Raw genomic sequence first — 13739 nt, 5'->3', positions numbered from 1 at the left:
AAATGAGTTTAAACCTTCGGTTACCTAAGAACATTACACTATAGAGATGACAGTCCACATGGGTAATAATAATAAATAAAATACGATGGGTAAACATTATAAAATAAAATGAGTATTATAAATCTTTGGCATTTAAATTTGTTTGATTACAAATATGGCACTTCTGAGAATTCTTTCATTTGGCATACATACATACATATGTATACTTTATTTGGTAGAGACTAGACACTTGAAATTGAGAAAAATATAATACAATACAAAACACACAAGATCCCTGGTGGGAGATCATGATAAAATCTTTGGCATAATACAAGGTTGAACCAAACACTGGTTCCAACTAGAAGTCATGGTGATTTTGGCACTAAAAATGAACTTGAAATTGAGATAAATATAATACAATACAAAACACACAAGATCCCTGGTGGGAGATCATGATAAAATCTTTGGCATAATACAAGGATGAACCAAACACTGGTTCCAACTAGAAGTCATGGTGATTTTGGCACTAAAAATGGTCAAATAAAATGAGTATTATAAATCTTTGGCATTCAAATTTTGTTCGGTGGAGATTGATGAGTCATATGATTTTTGACTAGCATGGAATTCAGAGGTGACATGATTAGTCATGTTTGCAGATCTAGATTAATTTCATTTTGATATCAGCTGACATGTTTACTTGGATTAATCAAACCCAATGAATATAACACATAACATATTATGTGAAGATCTGTTATGAGTCCGAGCCAGATTTGACAAAACTAAAAGAATCACTGATAGAAGAATTGTGTCTGGTCTTACGACTACATTCATTAATGTCCTCTGAGTTCATGGATCTGCTCACTGCATGGGATAATGCAGTTGTCTTATTGAAATCAATGGTGGCATAACCACCTGTTGGTTTGTTAGGGGACTCTGGTGGTACAAGGGGGCTGGTTGGAGTAGGTGAAGGGTTCCCTAACTCCAGGACCAAATAGTTGACAGGGGTTGTAAAGTTGAGAGGTGCTACAGGGGGTTTGGTTGTGCTTGGTGTGAGGACAGTCTCATCGTAGTCAGGGTTAATGTTGGCATAGTTGTGTGAAGGCTCGTCTTCATTATTGTTACTGATAGAAGGGAACATCTCGCCATCTGTGGTGCTGAATGTAGGGGATAGGGGACTATTGACTCCAAAGTCAAGATTAACATACATGTTAGCAATGTGGTTATTGTTGAGAAGCTTGTCTTGCTGCTCTGGTCTTCTGTTGTCCAACTCTGTGTGGAGGATCATATCATTGACATAACAGTTTGCTGGTGGAGAGAGTGGAAGCGTAGGACTGAGAGCACCATTGCTCACGGTAGAGTTGAGTCTGGATGTACGGTTAGAGCGTAGTGTATGTGCAGTGGAAGAATTGTTCCCGTCATGACTTCTATGAGATATTGAGTCATCATTTGAGTTACTTCTCATCTGAAATCCAAGATACAATGTTTGTGAGTAAAATTTGAAAAATAAGACGACATTAACAGTAATATTATTGAACTAACTTACTGATATGAACATGGAAATGAAAAACATTCAATCAATTTAATTTAATCTAAAAAAAATCTGCCCTTGTAAAAAAAAAAAAAAATAATAATAATAAAAAAATGCATTCTTAAACATACCTGGATGTGGTTCTGTAGATAGTTGAACAGTCTTTCTGCCTGAGGACATTTGAATGTGTACAGACCAGGTCCTGTGGGACACTTGCGACCAGCTTCAAATCTGAAGACAGATGTTTCTTCAAATCCATAGCGACGCAAGAACCGAAGAGGATAAGTCTGTGTGACAATGCCCCCTTGATGAATGACCATCTCGTTATCTGTGATCTCTACAAACCGTTCTCCAGTGATCCGATGATTATTGTCAATACTCTGCAAATTATTAGGGGAGACTATTTGGTGGCCCACAACTTACTGAGAGCGCACGCTAAAGCCTACAGATTGTATGAGAAGAAGTACAAGAGTTTACAGAAAGGTAAGTCTTAAGGGACTGCATAATCGAGGCACTGGAAAAATTAGGCCCATCTCACATTGGAGCACTACGCGCTCCCTAATGACTAAATAAAGAAAAAAAAAAGGGGAGTGGATTTGAAAAATATTCCCTGATATTCTACCATCCAAATACCGACCATGATCAACATATCTTAACTTCAGTGTGATATGTATGTTTGTAAATTATTCAAAGTAACATTAAAGGGAAAAAAAGAGTTCCCTAGGTGGTCACTAATCCAGCTACCAACCATGCTCAACATTGCTTAACTTCAGTGATATGTGAGGAGTAGGTACAAATTTCATACAAAGTCATAAAGCTCAAAATATTCTTTTTTTGATCAAAGCGAATACGAATGTTCAACGGAGAAAACTAAAAACATAAAAAAACTAAAATTGAAGCTAAAACTCTGTGGGAGGAAAAAAACTCAACAGTCCTCGCGTCTCTACTCCCTGTGTATTTCTTATGGGACATTTTGGCCTTCAGAAAAGCCTGGTTTACGATCGTCTCGCAAGCAACGTTATGGCCATTATGGATAAAGGAGGCATACGCAACAAGGTGTATTAGGTACAGGGCGTAGAAAAAGGAATGCATACGCAACAAGGTGTACCATCTATTTCCCAGGTTCCATATTGGATCACCATCAACGAGCCGCTTGATGTTATGGGAGGTTACGGCTACAAATCTGGGATATGTGAGGAGTAGGTACAAATTTCATACAAAGTCATAAAGCTCAAAATATTCTTTTTTTGATCAAAGCGAATACGAATGTTCAACAGAGAAAACTAAAAACATAAAAAAACTAAAATTGAAGGTAAAACTCTGTGGGAGGAAAAAAACTCAACAGTCCTCGCGTCTCTACTCCCTGTGTATTTCTTATGGGGTATTTTGCCCGTTAGAAAAGGCCCAAATCTCGGGAATGGTTGGGAATTTTAAAGGTCTGATAATTTTTTTGGGTAGATATGACAATTTTACTGGGGGTCTTCATTCACACTTTTTTGATATCTATCATAGTTTTATCTGAACAATTCGGACAGACATACTTACAAAAATACATACATATCCCGTCCATATTTCTCTTTTATATTATATATAGATGGAAGAGTCTGCATCTGTAGAATAGGGTCAAGGTAAGAGTTGTATTAACTGATAGTGGCAAACTGAGAATAGAACTATATCAGTACTTCGGTAGTCATTAAATGAATAGATTTTCCCATGTATTCAATTCAGGGAGACAAAGGAGAAAAGTAATTGATAAAACAGTTGTACTAGTTTAACATTTTGCCATTCTATTCAGTTGCACTGAGACATGGCCCTGTGAGAAGCTCATAAGGACGATATCTACCTTGGGGAATTCCACAAGTTTGGCCATGCCTCGGGATGAACTAGCGGGATTCCGGAGCGAAGCGACGGAATTCAGCTAGTATTATATATAGATGGAAGAGTCTGCATCTGTAGAATAGGGTCAAGGTAAGAGTTGTATTAACTGATAGTGGCAAACCGAGAATAGAACTATATCAGTACTTTGGTAGTCATTAAATGAATAGATTTTCCCATGAATTCAATTCAGGGAGACAAAGGAGAAAAGTAATTGATAAAACAGTTGTACTAGCTTAACATTTTGCCATTTTATTCAGTTGCACTGAGACATGGCCCTGTGAGAAGCTCATAAGGACGATTATCTACCTTGGGGGAAAAACGAAGAAAACGTGAATCTTACCTGTAAATATCGAGAATTTCATGTATCACATCGAAAGCTTAGAGCGCCCATCCGATTTATAGCGAAACTGGGGACTACCCTCCTATTGTGAGGCAGATTGTAGATCAAAACAGCGCCAAAGAGGGACGGGCGAGATCTAGACTACCAAGATTCACAGAGGAGGAGATAAAAGCCCTAAAGGGTAAGTTCGGAGGAACCTGATGGCAAATTCCCACTACCTAGTGCAGGTCACATTCCAGTCAAGAGCTTAGAGCGAAGAAGAGAAATCTGACTGAAAATTGCAAAAGAAAAGCGGAAAATGAAGGAAGAAATGGAAAAAATTGATAAGATAAAAGGAAAAAATTGATTTGTGTAAATTTTTGTTTTATTTTTCAATCCCTGTTAAAAAAGCGGTGTTGCCAAGAAATCAGATTTAAATGTAGCTAGATTTTTTCACATGTGTGCTAGATTTTTTCCGTACGGAAAAAAATTTTGAAACTTGAGAAAAAAAATCCCTGTCCATTTACAACATAATAGAACAGTTGCGCTTACTTGGGTGATGTTTCAAAGTTAGACAAATCTGGCGCACCGTATCTGAACCTATCCGGATTAGGGGGAGACTATTTGGTGGCCCACAACTTACTGAGAGCGCACGCTAAAGCTTACAGATTGTATGAGAAGAAGTACAAAAGTTTACAGAAAGGTAAGTCTTTAAGGGACTGCATAATCGAGGCACTGGAAAAATTAGGCCCATCTTACATTGGGTAGGGAGGGTCTCTATCATTTTCATAGGTTTGATTTTGCAATCGACTACGCGCTACACAAAGTCGTGCCTCTACGCGTGCAGTGTGAGACCAGCCTTAATTGGACTCACCGCCACGCGCTACACAAAGTCGTGCCTCTACGCGTGCAGTGTGAGACCAGCCTTAATTGGACTCACCGCCACAGACGATTTTTTCCACATAAATGTATTTTGCAATGAAATTTTTTTGGAGGGGGTGGTTTCACCGCCACAGACGATTTTTTCCACATAAATTTCTTTTGCAATGAAATTTTTTTGGAGGGGGTGGTTATTCCTAATCCTCCTTACCTACTGACCATGATCATGGTGCCACTGCCTAAAATATTTGAGAGAGACCTAACTTACTGACCTAACTCTTTGTGTTGTCAGGCAAAGTTTCCATAACCCTGGACTCGAGTAACTATTACCCTCACAATGCGACGTCCAAAGAAGATCAGGAAGCAGCGGAAAGAGTTTTCCAGTTCACTCTGGGACTGTTTGCCCATCCGATTTACAGCGAAGCTGGGGACTACCCTCCTATTGTGAGGCAGATTGTAGATCAAAACAGCGCCAAAGAGGGACGGGCAAGATCTAGACTGCCAAGATTCACAGAGGAGGAGATAAAAGCCCTGAAGGGTAAGTTCGGAGGTACCTGATGGCAAATTCCCACTACCTAGTGCAAGTCACATTCCAGTCAAGTAAGTCAAAATTTCCTTGCTGGCGATAAATGGGAGTGTTCACATCTGCCGTTCAAGTCCCATATGCCCACTTCTTTGAACGTTTGTTAAATGTGACTGGAGCGTAACCTGAACGGACAGTAGGAATCAGTTTAGTCACAATCAGTTTGCTGAAAACTAGCTATGAAGCTTTATAGGACAAGCTTTGGCCGGCCATTCACTATCAGGTAGACCAGACAGGTACGCCTGAACAGAAGCGCCTGTCAGATCTACCTGGATACTGAATGACCGGCCTTTATTGAAACTGATATGCGTAGTTGTCCTAGATACACAGTACTTTAATGTATCATCCAAACTGTCGCGTCAACTTTAAGAACTATTTTTCCATTTTATTTTCAGGATCGTTCGATTTCTTCGCGCTGAACCACTATACTTCCATTCTGATTGCCAACAATAATCAATCTTCCAACGCTCCTCCTTCCATTATCAATGATAGAGCGGCCACTTACTCCCAGGATCCGAATTGGCCCAGCAGCAATTCTCCGTGGTTGAAGGTAAATATTGTCTTCTTCCACTTATACGTCTTGAGTACGAACCAACTTATAAGGACAGAGACGGAATAAACGAGAGTGCGTGCTGCTTTACGGACTATCGGTGAATGGTTGTTGCTGTAGCAGCTTTCAGCAGCCCAGCTTTCTGAAACGTCCACCTCGTTATTACAGCTTTCCTCTCACAAATCCTCTTCAGTGTCCAACTCCAGGAAATCTGGAAACTCCCTCCTCTCCGTTGTGTTATTCCAGAGATCCATAGGTTAATAAAAATTGCCGTGGAGTTTATGGGCTTCAATTAGGACAATAGGTTTGTCCATTGGTGGAGAGGCAGCGGAGTTGTAATTATTTTCCTACTCCCTGCTCTGATAAACAGCTGCCTCCGTTATGATTATTTTGGAATTTAGGTAAACAAAATGATTTTATCACAAAGAAATTTAAATTTTATTTATCAGTGTACTGATTACTGATTCAACAGCAAACAATGATTATTATTATCATAGCCTCGGTATTTAAATACCAACTGTAGGCACCTACTTATTGATATTAAATAATGAACAAATGAACATTGAAAATAAACTGGCCAGGAAATAATAAATTCTGACCAGCTTCTCTTATTTTCATTAAATTGATAGCATTCTGTACCTACTCAACCGCTTGACTGATAGTTTACTCGACCCTTTCTTGCATAGTGCGCGTAGCTAACGTTTTATTAGCACGGAATACGCGTAGATAAAAGAATTCTTCTATTTCTCTTCTGCTCACGTGACATTAGGTACCTACCTAAACAAAAATAAATAATTGGATTAGTTAGAAGTAAGAAACTGACCCTAGTCAACCCAGTGATTGCCTGATTGGACTTCCCGATTAACTCATCCTTAACCCAAAATGTACCGGTGGTTATTCCTCGCTCTACTGCCACTCCTTTGGTCAACTGTAGAGCTGAAGCGATCGCAAGACAAGGGCGGCAATCTCGGCACTCAAATGAACAAACATCAGTTTCCGCCGGGATTTCTATGGGGATGTTCCACGGCTGCGTTTCAAGTGGAAGGCGCCTGGAATGAAGACGGTAAGGGAAAAATTTCATTGTCATTCATCAAGGCTTGGTCTTCGGTTTTCCTCGGGTTATAAATAAAACTCTCATTTCGGAATTTGTATTTTGCGCTTCGTAATCGTAAAAGTTAAAAGGTCATATTACCTATAGCAGAAAACCTTTGAAAACATTGCACAACATTACCTATAATTAGGCTTGAAAGAGGGACAGCCCAATTCTTACTTACCTGCGTTTTTTGCTCGTCAGGGAAAGGCGAGAACATATGGGACCATTTGGTGCACACCCAACCAGATCTTGTCAAAGATCGGCAGAATGCGGACGTAGCTTGTGACTCATATCATAAATACAAGGAAGATGTCGCTCTCATTCGAGATATTGGAGTAAGTATCTTTTTTTTCACTTTTTTTTGTAATATTTTGATCTACTCCAGGGCTGTATTTAGGAGAGGGGACGAGGGGGCCCGACTCCCCTTCGAGCTGCATTTTTCTCCCTTACCGTAGGCGAGACCCCGAAAATTAGGAGCATCCAAACAACCGGCACATCGCTGTTTGGGACCCTTACAAGGCAGAGTACCTATTTTTTTAATCATCCGGATCTACTCCAGGGCGGTATTTAGGGAAGGGAGCGAGGGGACCTCTCGAGCTTCATTTTTCTCCTTTACCGTAGGTGTGAGACTCCGAAAATTTGGAGTATCTACCATCCCCCTCCCCCCGGTACATCGCTATTTGTACCCCTTACAAGGCAGACGCGCTACCAAAAAAGCTAACTAAGCTGGCAATCTTAGAGGTTTGATAGAGGAAACTGTCACTGCCAAGGTCTTATCGTCCCGACCGAAGCAAAGAAGGATGATGGGTTCTAGCGGACTGAAAGTGATACGTCCAGTTACTCTCTGCTTACTGACCTCTCTGCTCAACTAATAACATATTATTAGTCAAGCAGAACCTTTCTGCTTCACTAATGTTAATAACATGCTATTAGTTAAGCAGAAAGGTTATAAGTTATGACAAATATTAGATATTCCATGTTGAATCTCTTCTCACTTATTTTTAAGACTAGGTACTCTAGGTAGGTATAAAATTACAAATTATTTTTCATTATGACATCGGGTGGATTGACATTCCTTCAGGCACACTTCATTTTTCAAGGGTCCAAGTTTAGATACCTTCCCTTGGGATCAATTTAATTTGACTCTGCGATGAACAAGAGTCCACTATGTTTGTGGGAATCGTAGGCAATACCTGAAAGCGAGCTCTCAAACAAAAGATAATAAAATTCTTCCGTTGGGATTCGAACGCGGGCCGTACAATCAGAGCGCCTTAACCACTGACCACCATGGAAACAAGTTATCAGTGTTATCACTACACTTATCAGGAGATCCAATAGGTCAACCAGTACTGATAATATAGTACAATATGTAATAGATAGATACCTATGTATGTCTTTATGTAATATGTATGTATATGTACAACGCTGTTTACTGATTACTTGATTAGACTGGGTACAGGGTAATGGTTTGAGCCTGTGCCAGAACTGAGAACTAGGGACATTGGCGAAAAGATGTAACATGCGGCCCGTTCCGCTTATGTATGTATGTATATGTACAACGCTGTTTACTGATTACTTGATTAGACTGGGTACAGGGTAATGGTTTGAGCCTGTGCCAGAACTGCGAACTAGGGACATTGGCGAAAAGATGTAACATGTGGCCCGTTCCGCTAACGACTCTGTAGTCCTGGCGCAGAGAAGGTGAGACCGATATAGGCAATACCTGAAAGCGAGCTCTCAAACAAAAGATAATAAAATTCTTCCGTTGGGATTCGAACGCGGGCCGTACAATCAGAGCGCCTTAACCACTGACCACCATGGAAACAAGTTATCAGTGTTATCACTACACTTATCAGGAGATCCAATAGGTCAACCAGTACTGATAATATAGTACAATATGTAATAGATAGATACCTATGTATGTCTTTATGTAATATGTATGTATAATTATGTACAACGCTGTTTACTGATTACTTGATTAGACTGGGTACAGGGTAATGGTTTGAGCCTGTGCTAGAACTGCGAACTAGGGACATTGGCGAAAAGATGTAACATGTGGCCCGTTCCGCAAACGACTCTGTAGTCCTGGCGCAGAGAAGGTGAGACCGATGAGGTTCGTTCTCGGAACGGCTGGCTTTTTCCTATCCTGTCCTCCTTGTCTCTTCGATTTCAGGACGATAAGACCTCCGTTGTTACAGTTCCCTCTAACAAACCTAAAAAAAAAAAACTTTTGGCTCCACCGAACTTAATAAAAAAATTGTAGCCCAATAAAACACTCCCAATCTCAGTTTCAGGCCACACAAGAGAACATCGCCGTTTTATTTTTCCTTCCCTATTGATTAGCTTGATCTTATATCTGAGGATTGGCCACAAGGCCACAATTTGAGTCACAGTAAATCCTTTAGCAAACACTGTAGCTACCTTGTGTTCATGTTTATTTATAATCACCGGCTTCTCCAATGTAAACACTTCTACTGAAACATTCCATTATCTTTATGTCAAGGGCCAAGTAGGAGTAGTATTATGGGAAAAAATCGGATATTAGACAGTGGTATCTGTCTAGCAGTAGAGACTTCGGTGTCTGCCCGTACTCATCTTGGGTTGCTGAAAGAATAGTTTTTGTAGTTATCTTTCGGTGTCACTTGGAAGATCAGTTTTTACTTTTCTGTAGTTATTTACAGTGGGGAACTATAACGTAACAATCAGAGTCCTTGTCTAATAGCTATTGAAAGCAACGAGTGTTGTAGTTCAATTTATCAACTTGATTTCACAGTAAGAGTTTTTATAACAAAATGAATAAAGATCAATTTCCGAAGGATTTTCTGTGGGGATGTGCCACCGCATCGTATCAGGACAGTTCCAGGTTTACAGGTTCTCACTGTCCTGGTCCAGGATTTTGCCTACAGGAGACACCGACAGGATTAACGAGAAAGGTGTTCAGTATTACAGGAACCTTATCAATGAGGTCCTGTCGAAGAACATTCAGCCGATGGTAAGTTTCCGCTTTTTCTTATCAACGCGCTAATCTTGTGGGTTTAGAACAGGGGTGGCCACTAACCTCACGTTCGGGAGCTGCAATCTCATAAAGCCGATTCGAGGCGAGTCATGCCGCGGGTGACATTTTTGAAAATTTGGGTCTACAATCTCAATGAAAATTCTAATCTTTAACTCCGGACGAGAAATTTTCCAACAAGTGTGAACCATGATTAGAGAACCGCACAAGATCGTCTTGCAAGCAACGTTATGGCCCATAAGCCCTGGTTTACAACTATACAGTCATACAGCATAGAGGGTAAAATTAAGAAGGTAGGTATATCTAACGAATGCTCGACACAATTTTATTCCAAAAATGAATTCTCCAGGTGACACTGAACCAATTTTATTCCAAAAATGAATTCTCCAGGTAACACTGAACCACTATGATTTGCCACAACCGTTGCAAGAATTCGGAGGATGGGCGAACCCAGTCGTTGCTGACTATTTTGAATCGTTTGCTGACGTGGCCTTCAAAACCTTTGGAGACAAGGTAGGTATATCAGTAGTGCTTTATTTACTACGTTAGATCAGGGCCCAAAGTCTTATTACGTTAACGTCGCGAACAGTTTGGGTTAGAGTAGTTAACGGAAAACTGGCGTACATTCCACACCAAGGCCGTATTTAGAGGGGGGGGGGGAGCCCCCACTTCGAGCTCCATTTTCTTCCATTACTGTAGGCCACACTCCAAAAATGTAAAACTTCGGCGTGCTCCGTCGCTTTTCGTATACTTCCTCGTAGTGGGCAATATTAGGGCGGTACAGGGAACCGCACAAGATCGTCTCGCAAGCAACGTTATGGCCATAAGCCCTGGTTTACAATCGTCTCACAAGCAACGTTATGGCCATTATGGATAAAGGAGGCATACGCAACAAGGTGTATTAGGTACAGGGCGTAGAAAAAGGAATGCATACGCAACAAGGTGTACCATCTATTTCCCAGGTTCCATATTGGATCACCATCAACGAGCCGCTTGATGTTATGGGAGGTTACGGCTACAAATCTGGCGCACCGTATCTGAACCTATCCGGATTAGGGGGAGACTATTTGGTGGCCCACAACTTACTGAGAGCGCACGCTAAAGCCTACAGATTGTATGAGAAGAAGTACAAGAGTTTACAGAAAGGTAAGTCTTAAGGGACTGCATAATCGAGGCACTGGAAAAATTAGGCCCATCTCACATTGGATAGGGAGGGTCTCTATCATTTTCATAGGTTTGATTTTGCAATCGACTACGCGCTACACAAAGTCGTGCCTCTACGCGTGCAGTGTGAGACCAGCCTTAATTGGACTCACCGCCACAGACGATTTTTTCCACATAAATGTATTTTGCAATGAAATTTTTTTGGAGGGGGTGGTTTTTCCTAATCCTCCTTACCTAATGACCGTGGTCATGGTGCCACTGCCTAAAATATTTGAGAGAGACCTAACTTACTGACCTAACTCTTTGTGTTGTCAGGCAAAGTTTCCATAACCCTGGACTCGTGTAACTATTACCCTCACAATGCGACGTCCAAAGAAGATCAGGAAGCAGCGGAAAGAGTTTTCCAGTTCACTCTGGGACTGTTTGCCCATCCGATTTACAGCGAAGCTGGGGACTACCCTCCTATTGTGAGGCAGATTGTAGATCAAAACAGCGCCAAAGAGGGACGGGCAAGATCTAGACTGCCAAGATTCACAGAGGAGGAGATAAAAGCCCTGAAGGGTAAGTTCGGAGGTACCTGATGGCAAATTCCCACTACCTAGTGCAAGTCACATTCCAGTCAAGTAAGTCAAAATTTCCTTGCTGGCGATAAATGGGAGTGTTCACATCTGCCGTTCAAGTCCCATATGCCCACTTCTTTGAACGTTTGTTAAATGTGACTGGAGCGTAACCTGAACGGACAGTAGGAATCAGTTTAGTCACAATCAGTTTGCTGAAAACTAGCTATGAAGCTTTATAGGACAAGCTTTGGCCGGCCATTCACTATCAGGTAGACCAGACAGGTACGCCTGAACAGAAGCGCCTGTCAGATCTACCTGGATACTGAATGACCGGCCTTTATTGAAACTGATATGCGTAGTTGTCCTAGATACACAGTACTTTAATGTATCATCCAAACTGTCGCGTCAACTTTAAGAACTATTTTTCCATTTTATTTTCAGGATCGAAAGTTAGAAAGCTGGGAAAATGAGGGATTCCGGAACTTTTCTTTTTCTTCCACGACTTCTAGATCTCGAGATAAATCGATTTAAAAAATACCGGTAAACCTTTAACTCTGACGTCACGGCATACGCTCCCGTACTCGATGACGTCAGATCAAATGTCCCGAGCAAAGCTCCCTCTCAGGCAACACATTTTAATCTGTCTGTGCGCATACGTTTCTGTGCATTTCTTCCTGCTCCTCCGCCAGCGTGCTTGTATACTGGCGCTACCTAGCGGACGAAAAAGACAACCTGTCACACATCTTTGAACTCTTTCATTAGAACGGAAATTAAAAATTGAATTTTCGACCTTTTACAGTTATTTCTTCGGAGGTTTGACCTCAGATTTGGATTTTTCAACCTGGGGAATAAAAAATCTAGCTCCTGATAAAAATCTAGCTGCAGATTTAGTTAGGTGTGGCAACGTTTCAAAAATTTGCGTTTAAACTCAAATAGAAAAGGTGGGGATTTTTTTCTCCCGTTTTGTGGGAGTTTTTATTTTTTTCCCGTCGAGAGGGATTTTTCCAGTTTTTCTCCCATTTCCCTCTTCCATAATTTATTATTATTATCATCTAGGTATCATCTATTTTGGAGGAGGTACCTAGGTAGGTATAGGGTATAGGTAGGTAGGTACCTAATATTCCGAGTAGGTACATGGCACTTGCAAGGTACATGGTACTAGGTAAGTAATTATTTTCCTACTCCCTGCTCTGATAAACAGCTGCCTCCGTTATGATTATTTTGGAATTTAGGTAAACAAAATGATTTTATCACAAAGAAATTTAAATTTTATTTATCAGTGTACTGATTACTGATTCAACAGCAAACAATGATTATTATTATCATAGCCTCGGTATTTAAATACCAACTGTAGGCACCTACTTATTGATATTAAATAATGAACAAATGAACATTGAAAATAAACTGGCCAGGGTGGCAACGTTTCAAAAATTTGCGTTTAAACTCAAATAGAAAAGGTGGGGATTTTTTTCTCCCGTTTTGTGGGAGTTTTTATTTTTTTTTCCGTCGAGAGGGATTTTTCCAGTTTTTCTCCCATTTCCCTCTTCCATAATGAGGAGGTAGGTATAGGTAGGTACCTAATATTCCGAGTAGGTACATGGCACTTGCAAGGTACATGGTACTAGGTAGGTAATTATTTTCCTACTCCCTGCTCTGATAAACAGCTGCCTCCGTTATGATTATTTTGAAATTTAGGTAGGTAAACAAAATGATTTTATCACAAAGAAATTTAAATTTTATTTATCAGTGTACTGATTACTGACTCAACAGCAAACAATGATTATTATTATCATAGCCTCGGTATTTAAATACCAACTGTGGGCACCTACTTATTGATATTTAATAATGAACATTGAAAATAAACTGGCCAGGAAAATAATAAATTCTGACCAGCTTCTCTTATTTTCATTAAATTGATAGCATTCTGTACCTACTCAACCGCTTGACTGATAGTTTACTCGACCCTTTCTTGCATAGTGCGCGTAGCTAACGTTTTATTAGCACGGAATACGCGTAGATAAAAGAATTCTTCTATTTCTCTTCTGCTCACGTGACATTAGGTACCTACCTAAACAAAAATAAATAATTGGATTAGTTAGAAGTTAGAAACTGACCCTAGTCAACCAGTGATTGCCTGATTGGACTTCCCGATTAACTCATCCTTAACCCAAAATGTACCGGTGGTTATTCCTC

The 13739-nt window shown here is 40.4% G+C and overlaps 3 protein-coding genes across 3 annotated transcripts in view; 2 read left to right on the top strand and 1 right to left on the bottom strand.

The window, feature by feature from the left end:
* Window positions 1–545: 545 nt before the first annotated feature.
* Window positions 546–2479, bottom strand: LOC103515073 (fibroblast growth factor receptor substrate 2). Its single transcript, XM_008479993.3, has 3 exons — window positions 2438–2479; window positions 1639–1887; window positions 546–1441 (listed from the first exon to the last, which is right to left on the bottom strand). Exons 1-3 carry the CDS (start codon window positions 2477–2479, stop codon window positions 731–733), a joined length of 1002 nt encoding a protein of 333 aa, XP_008478215.2. The 3' UTR covers window positions 546–730.
* A 114-nt stretch (window positions 2480–2593) lies between these two features.
* LOC103515078 (myrosinase 1-like) lies at window positions 2594–5977 on the top strand. Its single transcript, XM_026827881.1, has 5 exons — window positions 2594–2699; window positions 4318–4407; window positions 4876–5121; window positions 5562–5716; window positions 5963–5977. Exons 1-5 carry the CDS (start codon window positions 2594–2596, stop codon window positions 5975–5977), a joined length of 612 nt encoding a protein of 203 aa, XP_026683682.1.
* Window positions 5978–6351: 374 nt separating this feature from the next.
* LOC103515077 (lactase-phlorizin hydrolase) overlaps window positions 6352–13739 on the top strand; it is a gene marked incomplete in the record, with an annotated part of 29939 nt that continues 22551 nt past the window's right edge. Inside the window, 6 exon segments of the mRNA XM_026827880.1 lie at window positions 6352–6779; window positions 7011–7144; window positions 9667–9801; window positions 10213–10335; window positions 10785–10968; window positions 11302–11364. Coding sequence (XP_026683681.1) covers window positions 6599–6779; window positions 7011–7144; window positions 9667–9801; window positions 10213–10335; window positions 10785–10968; window positions 11302–11364 — 820 coding nt within the window.

This window comes from Diaphorina citri, unplaced genomic scaffold, assembly GCF_000475195.1.
Source record: "Diaphorina citri unplaced genomic scaffold, Diaci psyllid genome assembly version 1.1 scaffold1268, whole genome shotgun sequence".
Taxonomy (NCBI): Eukaryota; Metazoa; Arthropoda; class Insecta; order Hemiptera; family Psyllidae; genus Diaphorina; species Diaphorina citri.
This window is presented reverse-complemented; position numbering and strand designations above follow the sequence as displayed.

Bases quoted from the DNA above. Each gene is read 5' to 3' on its own strand.
- LOC103515073 (XM_008479993.3), bottom strand. From the start codon at position 2,479: ATGTCCCATAAGAAATACACAGGGAGTAGAGACGCGAGGACT. The intron at 1,888-2,437 runs GTTGAGTTTTTT...AATAATTTGCAG, and splicing joins GGAGTAGAGACGCGAGGACT to AGTATTGACAATAATCATCG. The intron at 1,442-1,638 runs GTATGTTTAAGA...CTTGGATTTCAG, and splicing joins ATCTACAGAACCACATCCAG to ATGAGAAGTAACTCAAATGA.
- LOC103515078 (XM_026827881.1), top strand. From the start codon at position 2,594: ATGCATACGCAACAAGGTGTACCATCTATTTCCCAGGTTCCATATTGG. The intron at 2,700-4,317 runs GTGAGGAGTAGG...TATCCGGATTAG, and splicing joins CGGCTACAAATCTGGGATAT to GGGGAGACTATTTGGTGGCC. The intron at 4,408-4,875 runs GTAAGTCTTTAA...TTGTGTTGTCAG, and splicing joins GTACAAAAGTTTACAGAAAG to GCAAAGTTTCCATAACCCTG.